Source organism: Cervus elaphus, chromosome 23 (genome assembly GCF_910594005.1).
Source record: "Cervus elaphus chromosome 23, mCerEla1.1, whole genome shotgun sequence".
NCBI classification, from domain to species: domain Eukaryota; kingdom Metazoa; phylum Chordata; class Mammalia; order Artiodactyla; family Cervidae; genus Cervus; species Cervus elaphus.
The window spans coordinates 58,992,447-59,012,250 of record NC_057837.1 but is presented as its reverse complement, the minus strand read 5'-3'; the positions used below and the strand labels follow the sequence as shown (position 1 = coordinate 59,012,250).

At 50.5% G+C, this 19,804-nt stretch overlaps 1 protein-coding gene across 3 annotated transcripts; it reads left to right on the top strand.

Moving 5' to 3' along the window:
• Positions 1 to 9,874: 9,874 nt before the first annotated feature.
• Positions 9,875 to 19,566, top strand: TFAP2C (transcription factor AP-2 gamma). 3 transcript variants are annotated; one of them, XM_043884735.1, is made up of 7 exons: positions 9,875 to 10,154; positions 11,774 to 12,259; positions 12,415 to 12,466; positions 13,653 to 13,869; positions 14,465 to 14,583; positions 16,755 to 16,899; positions 18,040 to 19,566. In XM_043884735.1, the coding sequence occupies exons 1-7, from the start codon at positions 10,107 to 10,109 to the stop codon at positions 18,323 to 18,325; spliced, it is 1,353 nt and encodes a 450-aa protein (XP_043740670.1). In that variant the 5' UTR covers positions 9,875 to 10,106; the 3' UTR covers positions 18,326 to 19,566. The 3 variants fall into 3 exon arrangements, with proteins under 3 accessions (XP_043740670.1, XP_043740669.1, XP_043740668.1); XM_043884734.1 differs by lacking the exon at positions 9,875 to 10,154 and adding an exon at positions 10,169 to 11,050; XM_043884733.1 differs by lacking the exon at positions 9,875 to 10,154 and adding an exon at positions 11,064 to 11,551.
• The last annotated feature ends 238 nt before the right edge of the window (positions 19,567 to 19,804 follow it).

Below are 19,804 nucleotides of genomic sequence, written 5' to 3'. Positions count from 1 at the left end.
TCTGGGTTTCTACACAGGCAAAATGGAAATAGTAATAGTTCTCACCTCACGGGGCTCCTGCAGGATTAAATGGGATACTCCGTGCAAAGGACCTGGAAGAGCGAGACACACGTGGTAAGTGTCGGTGCAGGTCAGCTAGGGTGCAACGGACAAAAGCAAGAAGCGGTAAACAATTCTAATGTGGCAGCTCGCATAAACATTAGTTAAACTTCAAACCAGCAAAACAGAAAAAAAAAAATGGAAGGAAGACGGAAGAAAAATGAGGAGGAAAGCAAAAAGGAAAGAAGTGAATCTATATATGAAAGTCACTCAGTGTCCAACTCTTTGCGACCCCATGGACTGTAGCCCACCAGGCTCCTCTGTCCATGGAATTCCCCAGGCAAGAATACTGCAGTGGGTTGCCATTTCCGTCTTCAGGGGATCTTTGCAACCCAGGGATGAACCCAGGCCTCCTGTATTGCAGGCAGATTCTTTACCATCTTAGCCACCGGGGAAGTCCCAAATCTACATATATTAGCATGCAAAGAAGTCCCCATTCTACAGCTAAGTGCAAAAACGCAAATTGCAGAAAATAAAGTACTGCTATTATTATTTAAAATTTATTTAAAATATAGATATAATGTAACATTTGTGATATCGTCTATATCATGTGTAATATAGATTATGGATAGAACGTGTAGAATTATACTTCTGTGTTTTAATGATGTTTATCTCTGGGAATGGGACAATTTAGGGACTTTCTCATTTATTTGTTTCCTCTGGTGCTTGCATTTGAAACAAACCCATCGCTGAGTGCCTGCTCAGAGATCACCTCCTTCACGTGACTACATCCTTGAAGCACCCAGTCTCCTCAATGTCCTGGCCCCTGCTTTTCCTCCAGTGCCATCTGATGCTATATGTCCTATCTGTCTCCAGAGACCCTGGGCCTCTCGAGGGCAGGGACTTGGCCTCATTGCCACTGTCCCCTGATATGGGAGAGGCCCTGGCAAGCTACCTGCCCAGTCAATGAAGAAAGTGGTCACCCGGTGAGCTTCTCCAAGAGGGGAACAGCATTTCTTCTCTAAACATCTACTCTGGGCTGAATACCCTGAAGCTAATAAGAGCAAAGAGTCCAGAGGGCCTCCTTCCATTCTCCTCTGGACCAAAGTCGGCTCTTCAGCACCATCTGTCTGACCCACAGGCTAGTCAGCTCCTCCCCAACCTGTATGGAACCCTGGTTTCTGTTCTAGCATTTCTCCTCTTAGCAATCCCTCCTTGCCTCCTTTCCCTCTTCAATTCCCTCCTTCCTTTTCTCCCTCCCTGCCCTCTGTAATTGTTCATTTAAAGTTATAGCCCCTGCCAACATACACTTCATAAGTTTGGGGATTTTGTCAGTTTTGTGAACGTTATCCCCTGAACTGCAGTAGAACTTGGCACATAGGAGGGCCTCAAAACATTGTTGGATGGATATGTAGTTCCCACTAGACTAGAGGTTACAGAAGGGTGGGTTCCTTACCTGCTGACAACCGAGCAGAGATGCTTGTAACTACGTGTAACTGTCTGTTGGAGGAATGAATGTCTCCAAGAGCCTCTCACTTGCTGATTAAAAGGAGGGCTACCAACTTGGCAGGTGCACCTAGGAGGTGAACTTGGGTGAATAAGGGGTGTAGGGAGGTGGCTGAGAGTGGGAGGGGGTGAGGGGGTTGTGGGTCAGCCAGTGGTCATCCTGGGGAGCAGGTTCGGCTGTGGACAGAGCGGCCTGTGCTCTAAGGATGAAGAGAATGCAGCCGTGATTTTAGTAAGCAATATTGTACAACGCTAACATTGGCCAGGCTTGGGGATCTTCGTTCCCTGACCAGGGATTGAGCCCCGGGTCTGGGCAGTGAGAACTCAGAGTTCTAACCACTGGACCACCAGGGAATTTCCTAGGCATTATTTTAAACCCCCTCCTTATGCGATCTCATTTCATCCTCACTCCTAGGAGGTAGGCACTACTATCTCCATTGTGCAGATGGAAACACTAAGGCACTCCGAGCTGAGGCAGAGTCAGGATTTGGAGCAGACACAGCGGGACCAAAGCCTGTGGTCTTCACCAGGTCAGAGTGTGGTGCATCCCGGGATGTGCAGGGCACCACCAGAGTTCCACCTGTCCTTAACGCGATAGGAAATGTAAGGCATTCGGACCCCCTGTTTTCTAGTGTTCGGTATGGTGAGACATGAACCGCCCCTAGGCGAAAGGGGTGATTTGCTTGTTTGGATAGTATGGGGCTGGGGAAGTCTTGATTTTAGGTATTCACGTCTTATGGGGCCTCAGCATTTTCCTGAATATAATATTTATAATCTAATCCTTTGGGTGGGGGAGGGGACATAATAGGAAGCAACAATAAAATTCTTTTTTTTTTAAATCATGTTCAAAACTTCTTTACCTCCTCTTCCCCTAAGTCCCAAATCCATATAACTGATAGAATTTTTATAACTTTGTATGCATGAATGAAAAACTGTTTCTTTAAAACAAACAGTCTACATGAGTGGTTTTGAGCAGGGTAAATTGGTTGTTTAAAAGGTCAATGTGTGATAAGATTAAAGCACATCCTTTCAACACAGAGAGAGTTTAGGTGATCTGCACCACAAAGACGGATGGAGGATCCCCTAAACGATGCAGCTATGGTTTTGGAACATGTGCAGTTGATTCATTATATACAGTTTCTGGGTCTCACATATGAATAGGGAAGAAATAATTTCACACTTGTTTTCCTACAAATCATTTAAGCCGGTGGGTCTCAAGGAGCTAGAGAGAATCAGCTGAAGGCTGGGTCAAGGCAGAGGTTGCTGGCTCTGCCCACTGAACTCCAGATTCAGTGGGTCTTGGGGTGGGACCCCCAAACTTCGAGTTCCTAGGTGATACTCATCATCCTGATCCCAGACTTCACTTTGGGAATCACTGTTTTATGCTATGTCTGAGATCCTAATGAAAAATAGCTTTTCAATGGACAAATAAATGAAACTGGACTTCATTATAACAGGTCGCTTATGCAGCCACGGAACGTTTTTCAGCAAAATGAAAATTCATTATTGCCAAATGGAATAAATTAGGGCAGGGCAGTGCTCTGAATCTTTGAGCCCATCTAAGCTTCTCATGAAAAGAAAATGCCAAATACATTTTCTTGACAATATACTGTCATTTTCTTTTCTTGACAGTATATTGTCAAGATATGGTACACGATATTTTCAGTTCTTAGTTTTTAAATATTTATTTATTTATTTGGCTGTGCTGGGTCTTAGCTGCAGCATGGGGGATCTAGTTTCCTGACCAGGGATGGAACCCAGTCACGGAGTCTTAGCCATCAGACCATCAGAGAAGTCTCTCCAGTTCTCCAGTTCTTAGTTTTGGAGGCTACAGATTTTGTTCAAGTGAGAAAGAAACATATATATATGTATCTTTAAGATTTTTTGTTGGTGTTCCTGGTATTAAAAAGGACTTCAAAACTGATATTTATTATATATTATAGAGTGGATCTAAAGAGTAGTATCTTTTCTTCCTTTTAGGTTCTGGTTTTAATCTGCCGTGGATTTTTGCTGGCTAGGTTCCCCTTTAGATCCTTGGGTTGCCATGGTGCCATTTTGGCTTTTTTAATGTTGTTGTTTTCAGGCTGACGGCCCCAATGAAATGAGTTCTTACATGTAGAACTCAAGTGCTTGGCACCAGGTTCAGGAAAGCCAACGTTGGTGTGCCACGTGAGGGAGATGCCAGGGGTAAACTGGAGAGACTGCAGCCTGGATTGTAGGATTTAAACGAGAGGGCAGAGGAGAAAGGACACGGGTGGCTGCCTGTTCGCTGAGCGCTCCTGCCGAATGGGGTCTTGCTCCAGCTTCCTTGCAGACCCCACTAGTGGAAGTTGTTTAAAGAGACCCAGGGGTGATTGACACCCTCTCCAGGTGCCAATATTTCATAATTATGTACTGTGACAGTACAAGATGCTTCAGCTTCTGAGGTCAAATAAACACATTTGGGCATTCACAGTGATTGCGTTTTTTAAAAAAGTTATAAAAGTAAGATGTAATCATAGCAGCAATAACAAGAGAAGACCAGAGACACAACAACAATCTTCCTTTCTGGTTTAAATTTTGAAACGAAACCAGGATGTTAACAGTGAGTAGTATGTTCATTTAAAAAAAAATATTAAGGCAGGAATTCCCCAGTGGGCCAGTGGTCAGGAGTTGGCATTGTCACTGCTGAGGACCCAGGTTCAATACCTGTTTGGGGAACTAAGATCCCACAAGTGGTGCGGTGCAGGCAAAAATAAGTAAAATAAAAAATAATTAATACCAGACACATTAATTGCACCCCTACCCACAGGTAGGAACAAAACCCCAAACAGAATGAAGTAAAAAAAGTCAGCTTTCTCTTCATAACCTTCCCCCAACAAGTCCCATCCTATTTCCTGGGTGTAACTATACCCCCAAATGTGGCCTATGACCTTTTCACTATTCCCAGTGGGAATTAAAAGTGATCAAAAAGCACAGCATATGTTGATCTTAGAACAGAACAGTACTGATGATCAAAATCCTACTTACACCTTCGCCTAAGCTATTTTCCCTGTAGTCTTACATTCTGCCCATTTTTTGCCCAAATTGGCAGCCAAGTGAATGTTTAAACCCCTTGACACTAAGTTGTGGCTGTGCTTCCATGACTTTTTGTTTGGAGAAATGCAAAAATGTGCATTTCTCTACATGGATGATTCTATTATAAAAATTTCTTGGTGTCTTTCAATAACAGTGCCTCTGAAGATTGTTGAAGACAGAGAATGTCTGGGAGAGATTGCCAGTGGGTGGGGTTGAAACCTGAAGTTTTCCTGTCACTTTTTTTCTCTCACTTCTAAAGCACATGTAGAGGAATCTTGGGTAAGTTTTCAAACTCACCTCTCTGGAGAAGAAGCTGTTTGGTTGCCTGGGAAGATTTCTGTGAAAACCATCAAGGACTCAGATGCTGAAGGGCAACTGTTCTACTAAGCTAGTTTCTCCTGCTGCTGACCTGGGTTGTCACGGTGGATCCCCTGATGTTTAAACGGATGGTACAGTCAACAAATGACATTTATTTTTGTGCTTATAATCTTCCTTAAGAAGACTGCATTTTACTGGGCTATCAGGGGTGTGTGTGTGTTTTCTTTTTTTTAAAATAACCTAGGTACTTTGCCTCTTACCTTAAGGCAAATAGCATGTGAAAACCAAGGTGTAAGCAAACGTCGATGGCGCTTAAGGAAGACCCCAAACCCGCCCACCTCGTTCTCCTTCAGGGCACTCTTTGCCCCTGATTCAATTTTACCTGGACCCGGAAACCAGCGAGGCGCCTCTTGTCAATGTCAGAACTGACCCCCCCGCCCCCCCGCGCCCCCGCCGGAGAATTCACGGAAATGCTAATAGATCTGGCTTTGGGGACAAAATACATTTAAAATGTCCCTTGCCTGCAAGATGTAGACTACACAGTAAAATAATTTTGTGATGGAGGAAGTCCTAGGTACCGCTTGTTAGAAACAAGTGAAAAACCATTCAAAACGCTGGGAAGACCCTTTTCAATTGGCGATTTTACAGTTTCCAAGGGGAGGAGGGCGGGGGAGGAGTAACCAGGGCCTTCAGGTGTGTCTTCCAATCGCGATAGCCCGTTCTGGCTGTGAATTGTGCCCCCATCCCCCTTCCGTTAATTAAATAAACGCTCCGAGCATTTTACGGCACACGACGCGGCCCTTGGGGACCTGTTGCCGCCGTAGCTCCCATTCTTAAAAAACCTCAGCTGGCAGAGGGTCGCAGAGCTGGCAACATGAATCTCCAGTACCTAAAGGTGAAAAGAGAGGTGCTGGGTGGAGGGCAGATCCAGGGGTCGGCAGGGAGAGGGGTGCGGGAGGGCAGGCTGCCAGGGGCGGGGTGGGGGGTGGTGGGGAGTTCCCTGGGTGGGATGGGCGTCGGTGGGGGGTGCACCGTGGCCCCTAGGCTCTGCGTAGTCTAGGCTCAGGAGGCCGAATCCGCGCCGCCGGGCACCTGGACACAGTGGGTCTCCTCCCCGCCTGGCGGCGACCTGATAAATAGGCGAGGGCCGCCGGGCTTAGCTGGCCTGGAGGTGCCTGGTGTTCAGGACGCCGAGCCGAGAAAGCCTCCGGGGACACTGGGTTCGCGCCTCAGCCCTCCTGCCTGCGCCCCCGAGCGGTTAGGCTGCACCTGGATGGGCCCGGGGACGTTAGTGGGTGGAGAGGTAACAGGCACCTTTGAGGGCGGGGGTCCCCCAGGGCGGGGGAGGCGAGAGCCAGCATGTGTCTGATAGGTGCCCGAGAGCCGCTGGGATAAGCGACTTTGAACAGCAGGCAAATTTGTGGTTTTGAGGTAGTTAAACGATTAAAAATTCGCCTGCCGAGAAACGGGGCGATGGTTGTCGAGTTAGGAACTCTCCCCAAGATTTCTGCGCTCGGCGAGCCTCTCTTAAGCTGGCGTCCTCCGGGCCCTCTCGGCTCGACGCTACGCTTTTGTTGATTTGAGAGGGTGTTTGCCAGGAGAAACTAAGGGCTGCGAAACTCCTTCGAGGACAGGCCTGGCACGGAACAGAAAAGTGTTGGGTTGGACCCTGGGCTAAGACGAGAAGCTGTGTGTAGCCGCCACTTTGAACATCACTAAAACAATTGCTATTTTTATTTGATTGCTATTTTGAAGTGACTGTGAATTGATGCATGTGGCGCCCCCAGCATGCGCCTGAGTGGGCTTGTACAATTCGGATGCTCTTGGACGCCAAGAGTCCCTCCGATGGGTGCCATTGCTGCGAAGAGAGAGTGTGGGAATGGGGCATGAATGGGGGCCCTCCCGGGTGGCTGCAGGCTTTTCGACTCTGCTTCAGCGGCTCTCACCACTCACTGGGGTCCCAGCTGGAGCCCACGCTGTTCCGCGGCGCGGGACACGCACCTTGTTGGGTTCTCAGCGCCCAAAGGGGCGCTTCGGGCCTCCACCTACGGCTCGGGCGCCCCTTCCCTGGGGCGAAAAGAGGAGTCGTGGGCCCGCTCCAATCCCGCTCGACCCGCCCGGTCGCCTTCCCGGGCTTGCGCTGGGGGTGGGGGTGGGAGCGGCGGAGGCCCGTCGCCTGGGGCTGGAAGCCTCGTTTCCAGACGCATCTTTAGAGGTGGCGCACTGCCGTAGCGCTACTGTCCTCGCCTACGCTCGTCGCCTCCGGTCTCCAGCGCCAACCGAGCGGACTGGGGGCTGGGGTCCAGGCTTCAAGCGGGTATGTTGAGTGCAGGCTCCCTAGGTGGCGACAGAGGGAAGCCGCTGACCACCCTCCAACCCCAAATCCTGATGGTATAAGGCGTGCGGCGAGGCTGGTCCCCACGATCCCCAAGTTTTGTTTAGAGTTAGGCGGCTGCGAAACCGCGGAGGGTCCGGTGGGGGTATCATTCTCTGGCGGTGGCTGCCCAAGGGCGCGGCCACGCAGTCACGAGTCTTCATGCGGCGACGGGTGGGGGCCTTGCGGGGAGGCCTGTCTTGAGCGCGGGAGCCGTCAGCTGACTTCTCTAGGCTCAGAGCAGAAAAGTTGAGTTCCAGGGAGGGCTGGGGTTTCCTACATCCCGATCAGGGCGCGAGCTTTCCTGGGCTCCGTCCCTGAAGCCGAAGGTTGTGCGTATTCGGGCAGGGTCCGCCTGGCGGGGAAGACTGCGGTTCGTTTGAGTCGCCTTCCCCGTCCCGCGCGCGGAAGTCGCGTGTCCCTTGAGGGAGGGGCAGCGTCCAGGCCCAGGGCGCTGGCTTGGGAATGAATGAATGGCCTTTGCCGAGCCGTTCGGAAACCTCACTGCCTCCGAGGCTCCCTTCAGGGCCCATTGGCTCCTTTTGCCTCCGTCGTAGACTCCCCAGGGCTGCGAGGAATTTCCGTCCCTCCGGCTGCCTTCGGCGAGCGCTGTCGCGGAAAGGGCTGTCAGGTCTTGGGGTCGGGGTTGGCACTTTGGTGCCTGGTCCTGGCGCCCAACCTGCCCGGCGGCGCAGTTGCCGGCGTGGATGAGACAAGTTGTTGAAGCTGCAACCCAGGCCGGGTCTTGGAGTCAAAGCCGGGGATGGAAGGCCCGGCGTGGAGGAGACCAGGTGCGTCACTGGTCTGGGAATCTGGGGTGCCCGGAGGCGCCGCAGCCTCCCTCGAAAGTGCCTGGGACCCCAATCTTCCACGCCCAGGGCGCCAGCAGGCCTGTCGCGCCGGGTCCGATTCCGCCCCCATTCTCGAATCCCAGGAGCGCTGCTTCTGAGGTTTTTTTTTTTCCTTTAGCCTCCAGGCCCCGGTATTTGAAAGCGAGCTGTCAGGGGTCCTTGTGTGCATTGCCTCTGTCTGTACTTCTAGTGCAAAGCCCGGAGGCAAACCCGAAAAGCCCCCAGTGGTAACCTCCAGATTTTGTCCTCCCACTTGGTCAGCAAATCACCTGAGTCTGCCTACTAAGGCCAGGGAGAACTTTTCGCTTGGAAGACGCCTATTTTTATTTTGGTTACTTTAGGCCCATTTGGGTTTTAAGAAATGCTAAAGCGCAAACCAACCCAAGCAGGAGTAGGGAAGAGGTGGGTGCATTCATTCCGTGGACTGGGAGCAGCGTCCACTCCAGGCCCCCTGGGGCCCTGAACTAACAGGTATTGATAACTGCAGTATTGGATTCAGAATCAGATGGAAAGAGCCCCCTTCTCTGATTCCCTGTGAATGTTTAAATTCAGCTCCCAAATCCAGTCAGGATGTTCCAACAAAATTCCCCCTCAAGAATTAGAGACTTTATCTTTGTAGCAAAAAAAAAAAAAAAAGGTCAGTTACAATTATTGGGCCAATGGATTTCGTTTCTTTAAAAAACTTTAATAGTGCTTTCTGCCTTCAAGTCTGGGTGGCAAATACATAATGCGCTGAGAGACAGCGTTTATGCGGAAGGAAGTTTCGTTTTCTGCCCGCATCTGCGAAACGGAGGGGAACTCACCTCTCCAGCGGGGGTCCCTCTACGGCCCCTCCTTCTGCCCCCACCACTTGCCTCTCCCCTGCCTATGACACTAGGGTTGTATTCTGCCCCGCACCTCGTTTCCCTGTTAAGCTGAGGCTTCCGAGCGCCCGGCCCGTCGGAGGAAGCTGCCGAGCTGGCGCTGAGCAGGGCAGGGCAGGGCGAGGCGGGGCGAGGGCCCGCGGGTGCCCCCACCTCCCTCCCGGCCGCAGCCCAGCCGTGGAGATGGAGCTTCGGGCGATGGCGGCATAAAGTTGTCCTAGACTTCGGGACTGGTGTAGAGGCCCGCCCGCTCGGTGGCGCTTGGGGCGGACTCCCCAGAAGGCCTTCCACCCCGTCCCCTCCGAGGAACCCAAGAGCACCGTTCCCACGCCGTGCGGGGGAGGGGTCATCTCGCGGAGGGGTTGGGTCTTCGGCAGCACGACCCCACTGTAAACCTTGTCTCCCTGGAGTGGGTGGTTAGGACGTTTTAGGAGATGAGGGGACCTCAGGTCTTGAGACGTCCCCTAAATCGGGGTCTCTAACTGCCCGTGACGGTGTCTTTCAGAAGATGGGGAACGGCGGCCTAGATGAAAGGGGGTGTATGTGGGGGGGCTCTTGGATTCGGATCCCTTTTCCCAGCTCTGCCAGTTTCAGGTGTGTGCGAGGTGAGGGTGACTGATGGCAGGCGTGACCCTGGCCTCAGGCTTGCGGCCGTCAGCGAGGTACCTTCCACTGGACTCTGCTCCTAGGCCCCCGCAGCGTGGGACTCCGCGCGGCGCCCGGCCAGGGTGCGGGGCGGAGCTAGGCTGGGACTGGCTGGGGGCCGCCCCGCCCGGCGCCAGGGCCTTCGCGCCGGCCCCCGGGGAGGAGTTATGATAATTTCCTTCTCATTAAGGCTCCCCGATCCCCCGGCTATCGCCGGGACACACAGTGCGGGCGCGGCTTTCCAGGTCCCCTGCAGCGGTCTTCACACCCGCGGTGGCAGCATTTACAATCGCGGAGCCGCCGATGCGCGCCCAGTGACCCGGACAGCTAGGCCCGCGCGGCGGGGGCGGCGGCAGACGCCTGGCCACCGTGACCCCAATTTTGGATTTACCGCTCGGGGGGTGGGGGGAACCTGGATTTAACTGGCGATTGTTTTGGGGGACGCCGGACGCCATGTTGTGGAAAATAACCGATAATGTCAAGTATGAAGAGGACTGCGAGGTGAGCTGGGCACAGGGGCGCAGCCCGGCCCCACCCGAGTACAGTCCGGGAGGCGGGGGCCACTGGACCGAGGTCGGGGGCGAGGGCGCAGGAGCCGCGAACAGGCACCCACCGCTTGCCCTTCAATGGGACAGAGTCCACTTCTCCGGACGCCCCCTATAGTGCGTTTCTCCGCGGTCCCCTTCCCGAATCGGGCCTTTCTCTAAATATCCAGCCTCGGGAAAGGGCCTGGAAAGAGAGTGGCAGATCCTACCACAAAGCTTACCGGCCGGTTTCACGCGAAGCAAAACAGCCCTTCTTCCCGTTTTCTCGGAAGAGCGCCGGGTCTACAACTGTTAGAGGTGGCTTTTACGCACGAAACCTCCGTCCAAAGGCGTTAGACGAGACGACCTGCCGGCGACACCTTTGCGGAGTCTCCTCCGAGGCGGGCTTGTCACCTGCTCCGCTACCCCCTCGGGGAGACAAGAAAACAGCAGAAGTTTGGCTTTCGAGAGAAGTGGGGGCTGGGGAGGGGGGCGCGCTGAGGCCAGATGGGGCCGTAAGCGCTCGGGAGTGCTCCATCCTGTCGGACAGGTTGAGCTAGAGTTTCGGAGAGTGGGAGGGAGGGAGGCGGAGAGCGGGAAGAGGAAGAAGACGCAGGCAGCGCGAGGCGTGCGCCTGGGCCCCGGGAGAAAGGCGAGCGGTGGCTGCGGGGACGCGCGAGAGCCGTGCGTCCGGGGCACCTCGAGGGGCTGCTCCCGTTTGCAGGCCCGGACACCTCCGCTAGGGGGCGACGGCGTCCTGTCTGTCCGGGTCCCCCAGCCCCCGCTCCCGCTACCCCTGTGACCCGGGGACACATGGCGACACGTCCTTTCAGAATTAAGTCGGACAGCCCTGGGGCCAGGGAACGTGCACAGGCAAGGCTGCCCAATTTTCGGGGTCCTTCCTCCTCCTAGTGTGTCGGATTGATGCGGAAACTGACGCTGGTCGGGCAGGACGGTCTCACTCCGCCGTGGTCCCGCATCGGTAGTCCGGGAGCGCACGCCTGGCTCCAGCGGGTTCCACCCCGAATCCCTGGGGCGGCACTGGGCGGCCGGCCCGGCTAGGGAGGGTCTCTCGCCCGGAGGTCTTTGTCCTGAGGGCGTGGAAGGGAGGGTGCCTGGGGCGGGGAAAAAGCGCATTTCCTGCGCGGCGCGCATTATCCGCGCGCGCCTCTTCCCCACTTTTTGGCGGACAACGCTGGCATGTGCGGACTTGTGGGCGATCGCGCTCTGCGCAGCGTGCAGACCTTCTCCCAGGATCCCTGCCTCAGCTTCTCCCGCCTCAAGACCTGGGATGAGGACTGGGAGCCCCCGATAGCCTCGGGCGACAGAGCGCCCAGACCTTCGCCGCCGGGCCCCGGGGGCACCTTCCCCCAGGTCTTTTCTCCAGTTTTTCTTCTGCAGACTCGCGGTTGACAACGAAGTTCCCCCGGGGCACGTTGCTCCCCCAGGGGCCTTTTGGCTCGAGGGCAGGGCCCCGCGGGGTCGGGCTGGGCGGGAGCAGTGGGTCCCCGGGCGCCAGAGGCCCAGCGCGGCGGCTGCACTCAGTTCGCAGGAGCGGGGTTTCGTCCTAACCGGGTCTCGGTTTCTCTGCCCCAGGATCGCCACGACGCGAGCAGCAATGGGAACCCGCGCCTGCCTCACCTCTCCTCTGCCGGGCAGCATCTCTACAGCCCCGCGCCGCCCCTCTCTCATACCGGAGTCGCCGAATACCAGCCGCCCCCCTACTTTCCGCCTCCCTACCAGCAGCTGGCTTACTCTCAGTCGGCCGACCCCTACTCGCACCTTGGAGAGGCGTACGCCGCTGCCATCAATCCCTTGCACCAGCCCGCGCCCACCGGCAGCCAGCAGCAGGCCTGGCCGGGCCGCCAGAGCCAGGAGGGGGCCGGCCTGCCCTCGCACCACGGGCGCCCGGCCGGCCTGTTGCCCCATCTCTCCGGACTGGATGGCGGCGCGGTGAGCGCACGCAGGGAGGCCTACCGACGCTCGGACCTGCTACTGCCCCACTCGCACGCCCTGGACGCCGCGGGCCTGGCCGAGAACCTGGGGCTCCACGACATGGCACACCCGATGGAGGACGTGCAGGTGAGCGCCTCGGCCCTGCCCGCTCCGGCCCGGATCTGTGCGCCCCACCGCGTCTCTCCTCTTACCCCCCCCCCCCCACCCCTACCCCTACCCCGGCCCCCGGTCCCCCCGCCAGGCTCTCCCCGAACTTAAGGAAACTCTCATTTCTCCCCCAGAATGTGGACGACCAGCACCTACTTCTGCATGATCAGACAGTTATTCGCAAAGGTACGCAATGAGCCACAGTCCTTGTCTTCCTCTGGTCCACGCACCCTACCCTGTTCTGGTTTTTAACTGCGCTGTGAAGTTATTAACTTATTGGCAAGGTGGAGCCTTTGGGATCTGACTTGGGACATCTGACTTGGTGGAGGGAGTGACAGGCAGGTAGGTTTTAGGAGTGAGAAGAGAGGGCATTTAAGATCTAAATGGGAAAAGATGCTCTCGGGTGCTGCCTCTCAATCTCTGGTTTTGTCACTTGCTAATTTTTTTTCCCTTGGGGAGTGTCACTTCTTGGATTTGAGAGTGTTTGTACAATGCTCCAGAAAGAACTCCAGAGTGAGTTAAGCCTGTGATTTAATTTGGAAAATCAGTGGAGTGATTGGTCCTGTGACAATTTTAGTTGTTGGATGGGTTGCTGTGATTTTATTCCTGATTTCAAATACAAGGTAAAGGGCCTTCATTCTGATCTGTAAGAAGATGGTGGGAAGCAGTTTGGCCTACGAAACATACAGCCTTAAAATGCATGGGGCTGGGTGATCTCTTGGTTTTAGGCTGGGATGAGGGGGGAGGAGGTTTGGAAAATGGGATTACTTGGTGAGTGAGTGGCTCATGAAATTAAGTTACATCTAGCCAGGATTACCAGTTTGGTTTTGCTGGGAAAGATAGTCATCCTAAATCAAGGGTAGTTAATGACCTGTTACTTGAGGTTAAACTGTTTGAAATCAACTGGGAAAAATTAAAAAAAAAAAAACACAAAACCCGTATAAAATAAATTGAATTTCCTAGTAAACTTAGAACAGATTTATTTGTATTAAAAAATTTGCTGTGATCAGTTGCATTAAAAGATTTTAGCAAATGATTGGAATATGTCCTGCAATTTTGGATATTCCTTGAGTGGTGGGGAGAGGGAATCACCATTTAGTTAAGAAGTAGTCTTTTGAAAACAAATGTTCTAATTAAACAGATTATAATAGTGGCTAGAAAATGCAAACCCAGATTTTGACTAATTAATTTCCCAAGGTGTTAACTTGTGAATTTTGGATTTGATTATCTTGAGGAATACAGCTTTAAAAAAAATCTGTTTGCAGTTTATAGCCCAACATGCAATGTTACTGTCGAAGGGCTCCTTCACTTTTGGTGAGTGATTTGAAAAGGTCTCTTGCTTGGAACTGCCACTTCTGATCTTCATTTACAGGTCCTATTTCCATGACCAAGAACCCCCTGAGTCTCCCTTGTCAGAAGGAGCTGGTGGGGGCTGTGATGAATCCCAGCGAGGTCTTCTGCTCAGTCCCTGGAAGACTGTCCCTCCTCAGCTCTACATCTAAATACAAAGTGACAGTTGCTGAAGTCCAGAGGCGGCTGTCCCCGCCTGAGTGCTTAAATGCCTCATTACTGGGAGGTGTTCTCAGAAGGTACATGGGGACACGTTGTGGGCATGGTGGTTGGGTCGGTGGTGGGGGATGAAAAATAAAAAAGCACCAGGGAGGTATTTTTAACATTTATGTAACTTTTATACCTAACACTGAATTCTAATTGCCTGGGGGGGGAGGGGGATGGCTTAGTACATTTCATCTCTTTTAGAAAGTGGCAAGTGTAGAAAAAAGTGCTAAAACAATGCTAATAAATTCTCATTTGGTTGGAATTTGATTCCATGTATGAAGTGGTAGCAAATGTATTTAGGGTAGAGGAGCTCCATGGGTCTGATTCTCCCCAGGGGAGTAGTTTTGTGTGTGTGTGTGTGGGGGTGCTGCTGCTGCAGTTTCTACAAGTGAAAATTTATCTGCTCACAGTACAACTTGCAGTGTTCTGTTATTAAAAAACAAAAATGCTGGCGATGCTAAGAAAGATTTTTTAATTTTATGGAAATAAGGACTCCCTGCATCACTTGATTAGGAACGATATAATGTCGAAGGTCTCTGACAGATTTCTGTTTTGATAGCAGCAGTTTAGGTATTTCAGCATTTTAAAGTGGTTTCTTGAGAATAGAATTTTTTTTTCTTTGCTTAGAGCCAAGTCTAAAAATGGTGGCCGGTCCTTGCGGGAGAAGTTGGATAAGATTGGGTTGAATCTTCCAGCCGGGAGACGGAAAGCGGCTCACGTCACCCTCCTGACGTCTCTTGTGGAAGGTCAGTGGAGTTTTTTTTTGTTTGTTTTGTGGTATTTGTAGTTGGTGTTGTGTTGTGTCTTTTAATATTTCTCTAAAGAAAAGCTTAAAAACAACTCAGTCACAAGTAGAGAGGGATGCAAGGAATGATTTGCCATGTGTTCATTGCAGTGACTCACAGTCATTTAATCAAATGTTAACCCCAGAAAATCACTGTTAAATTTCCTATCAGGTGAACCAGTTTCTGAAAGATGAAATGATTTGGTACATGTTTTTTCGTTGTTTTCTTTTCTTTTTTTTTTTTTTTTTAAAGCTGGTTCCTTTGGGTAAAAATACCGTTTCTAGTTTTTGTAGCTGTGGAATATTGGGATTATGGTCAATGAAGAGAAAAGCCCCTGTATACAGTGAGACTGGTCCAATTCACAACTCCTTTGTTAATTTCCCCATCAAAAAAAGTAATAGGGGGAAAAAAACCCTGATGGGGCCCACAGATGGGTACCCCTCTCCAATGCTAAGATAGTTAGGATGTGATATTTCAGTTTCTTGAATGGGCTTACACCCACTAACCTGGAAAGTAGCCAAGAATGCAATACGGCCTTTACAAAGGGGGCGAGGGAAAAGTGAAATAATTATTTTTAAAAACAAAACAAGCTGGTTGTTACTGCGCGCAGGAGAATGAGTTGAGCCGAGAGAGGCTTCTCGCCAGCGCCTCGTCCAATCAGCGGGGCGCTGGGGGCCCGGGCAGCCAATGAGGGGTGGTCTCCTGGCAGCCAGGCGATCGTTTGAACATTTTCTTTCCCTGGTTTATGCGGTGCCACCGCGGTGCTAAAAGAGACTTGGCAGGGCCCGGCTCTACCTTTTTATGAGTTGTCTTTGGAGGTCAGGGCCAGGAGAAAGGAGCTGCCTGTTAGATGCTCTTGGGGACCAGCTGTCCTGCATGGAGAATGGTGGGCTCTGCGTGTGTGGAGCATAAATGTGGCTCCCCAAGGTTTCCCCACCAGCCAAGCTGGGGTGCTTGAATGAGAAAGTGTGCACCAGAACAATGAATCTCAGATTCTGATTTAGTGAGTCAGGGAGGGCATTGGGGAGCGGGGGTGCCACCATCTGGGTTTTTGTAAAGCTCTAACAGCTCCACATCTTGGAATCAGACACTTTGGTGGGTTCCTCAGGTGGGAGATGACCACCACCACCCTACCACACTGCTTGGTTTTCTCACTGTCCGCTCCCAGTAACTTAGACAGGGGGTAAGCAGGCCAAGTTGGTAGGTAAAGCTCCTGACATTTCTGGTAGGATACACTCCTCCCTCTTTTTTTTTTTTTTTTTTGGCCATACAGTGAGGCATGTCTATCTTAGTTCCCTGACCAGGCATCAAACTTGTGCCCCCATTGCATTGGAAGCATGGAGGTTTGACCACTGGACTGCCAGTGAAGTCCCCCTCTTAAAGAAACATTCTAGAGACTTAGCTCAACCAGCAATGGGGCACCCTTGTTTAAAACAAAGATTTTATCCCAGTTTGCTTCTTTGACAAACATGCTCACCTCCCTTAAATTTTCTGACTTCTGCACAAGGACACAGAAAACATGGTGTGAAAACGTGGAGACAGAGTATCTTCATGATCTGCTCAGGTTGGGCAGAGGACTGGGTTACACTGGTCAAGAACAGTTAAAAATTTCAGTTTTCCCTCCCTGACGTTGTATGATTTCACCCTCTATTCCTAGGGAAGAGTACCCACTGAAAGTACCCAGGAAGTTCTCCTTACCAGCTGGATTGTTGGCCCCATGTATGATTTCATTTTAGAATGCAGAATGACCACTAGACTGATGATTGTTCAGTCTCTAAGTTGTGTCCAACTCCTTGGCAACCCCATAGGCTGCAGCACACCAGGCTTCCCTGTCCTTCACACTGTCTCCTGGAGTTTGCTCAAACTCAAGACCATTGAGTCGGTGACACCATTCAACCACCTCATCCTCTGTTGCCCCCTTCTCATGCCCTCAATCTTTCCCAGCATCAGGGTCTTTTCCAGTGAGTTGGCTCTTTGCATCAGGTGACCAAAGTATTGGCGCTTCAGCATCAGTTGTTCTGGTGAACATTCAGGGTTGAATAGACTGATAGTGCTGGAGAAGGGGAGAAGGGCTAGTTTGCCGTGGTGACCACAACCACCTTAAAGTCTGTTACCATTGCCGATTATTCTAGGTGAGGCAGTTCATTTGGCTCGGGACTTTGCCTATGTCTGTGAAGCAGAATTTCCTAGTAAATCTGTGGCTGAGTATTTAACCAGACCTCATCTCGGTGGGCGGAATGAGATAGCAACTAGGAAGAACATGCTGTTGGCCGCACAGTAAGTATCCAAACTTGAGAATTTGATGCCCTGATGCTCTGACCTTGAAGCCCAGAGGCCAGCACAGCCCCTGGTGCTCAAGAAAGAAATGCTCTTTAAATAAGTTAGGGTCTTGAGCAAAAGGAATGTCGTAGTGTAAAAGTAGAGTCAAATAGGGTAACTTTCGGGTAGGATTTAGAAGACTAAGAACAGTGAGAGTATGGCTCACAATGAATGTTTTTCAGCTGCTTAGTTATTTAGCTCAAAATAGTTAAGCTTACTCTTTGATCTTATTTGCATGTCTTACAAAAATGTGTTAGAAACAATTTATTTTGTCATATCCAGTAGCGATGATGTGCCTTCTGCTTCCTGATAACAAGATGTTTTTCGATCTTAATTATTTTAGCTATACCACGTGGCATGTGGGATTTTAGTTCCCCAACCAGGGATGGAACCTGTGTCCCTTGCAGTGGAAGTGGGAGTCCTAACCACTGGACCACCCGGGAAGTCTCTTTTGTGTTTTAAAACAAAACGGCCCAGTTGAATGTATAGGAGTCGTAGGCAAATTAAATGTCTCCAAAACAACTTAATGCAGCTGAGGGGTTTCTCATCGAAACCAACAGTAAATTGATTTTAAAATCATGGTAAATGAAGCAGAACCAGTCGAGTGGGAAATAGGGCAGAAAAGAGAGCCGATGAACCAGCCTGTATCACAGAGTGACTTTCAGGGAAATAAATTCCCAGTTCTTGACAGAATTGTTTTATAGGAACCAGACTGCATCAGAGAAAAAAATCACTCTCCTAGGCTGGAATTCTGATTCCACCTCTTTACCAGTCCTGGTGACCTTGGCCACTGCATTCTGGTGTTAATCCTTTTTATCTTTTCTAATTGCAGGGAAGATTAAATAAGATAGTGCTTAAAGGAGTTTAGTTTATGGCCTTGAACAGAATAGGTGCTAAGTGCAGCAGCTTAGGCCATTGGTGTCAGTTTAAAACCTACTGGGAAAAAAAAAAATAAATAAATAAAACCTACTGGGTAGGTCAGCCCCTGTTTCTCTTCGTCTCCAGGTGTCACCCCCACGTAGTTTAGTCTTTGCTCTTTACCTGTCACAGGCCAAGGTTGAGCTCAAGCTCAGCGGTGTGCATTGACTGTTTTCACAGGCAAGTGTGTAAAGAATTTACAGATCTTCTCAATCAAGACCGAACTCCCAACGGGAACAACCGACCCACCCCAGTCCTGGAGACCAACATTCAGAACTGCTTGTCTCATTTCAGCCTGATTACCCATGGGTTTGGCAGCCAGGCCATCTGTGCTGCAGTGTCTGCCGTGCAGAACTACATAAAAGAGGCCCTGATAGTCATAGACAAATCCTACATGAATCCCGGAGACCAGAGTCCAGCCGATTCTAGCAAAACCCTGGAGAAGTTGGAGAAGCACAGGAAGTAAAATGAGGGGGTGGTGAACCAAGGGCCGAAGAGTTTGGAAGGAAAAGGACTCCCAGATCATCTCGACCAGGACAGACTGGGAACCCCACTTACCTGGGGGGCAGCGTTGTTACCCACCTTCCCATGAAAAAGGGCCTCTGTCGATTTCCAGCTCTTCACGTGCCCTCCTGGATTCCTTAGTGTTTAGGGAGTGCTGAAGTGTCTCCTTAACTCTGGACGAGATATTGGAAGTGCTGGTTCTTTACTCATTAAGCTTATATTTTATTTTTTTGGAACCCCATTCTTCCTTACTCTGGAAGTGGTGCTACAAGTTTTCGAACCTTTTAAATAAATCCCCGGGCTAACAAAAACTCACATTCACTCAGCTGTTGAAAGGTCAAATTGATGGGATTCAGATCAACAATAACTTTTAGTGTTGAGGTGAAAGTATTTATGTAGTTTCTTTAGACTTGTCCTGCATACCGATAGGAGGCAAGGATTCTGTCCACCTAGCAACTGGTTAATAGGTGGCATTTGTAACACTTTAAAACCCCTTGTTCAAAGGGGCCCTTCGGGTTTTACGAAACTTGTAGAAACAAAGCCTGCTGATGACTTTATGTTTTTTCTTTTTAAAAAAAAAAAAAAACTTTGAAAGTTAACTCTTCAAGGAGGAGACTCTTTGAAATGACATTCCTTTAAGGTATGGAAGCTTTATTTTGCATATTTATTTCACATCTTAGTGAAACTTGAAAAGGGTAGGCATGGAGCATTTTTTTTTTTTTTTTTTGCTGTCTGTCATCCCCCAGTCCCAGAGGAGGCTCTGTATTTTGAGAAACTGCGTTGAGTGTACAGATTTTATTTATGCATAATTTAATGGGGTCTGTAAATATGGGTGCACTTCTTATGACTTTTTGAGAAATGGGATTCGATTTTAATATTAACTTTTAAAGGTGACGGGGTAATCTAAGACACATCTTTAGGTTTTATTCGTATGTACACAGGGTATTAAGAGTTAAGAGGATCTTCAGCTCTGTTCTTGACTCTGGAAGACTCTTATTTAATTGAAGCTGTCTGTCCACAAAGCAATAACTTTGTCTTGTTCCTGTTGGGCTGACCCCCCGAAGAGGTACAGTTCAAGGTACAGTGCGTGTGGGTGAAAATGGAGTTTTGGAATTGAACTCCTTGCCTGTAAATGTTCCCTAAATAATTGTTGTGTATATGAAACCTGTATAATAAAAAGTATTCTCGATAGAAGCTGTGAAAGTCTGGTTGGAACCTGAGATCATTTCTGGTTTGACTGTAGCCGAGCAGCAAAGCTGTGTGCCAGGGGAATCCCTTGTAAGATTGCTCCGTCACCCCATGCCATGCACTCAGCAGCTCTCAGCTTCGTACCATCTCCCCTGACATAACGGCTGCTGGGAGATGTGTGAGGGATGGTTGATCGGCAAATAAGAGGAATCTGCAGTTTGGGAATCCTGTCTTGTGTAAGGCCACTTATTGA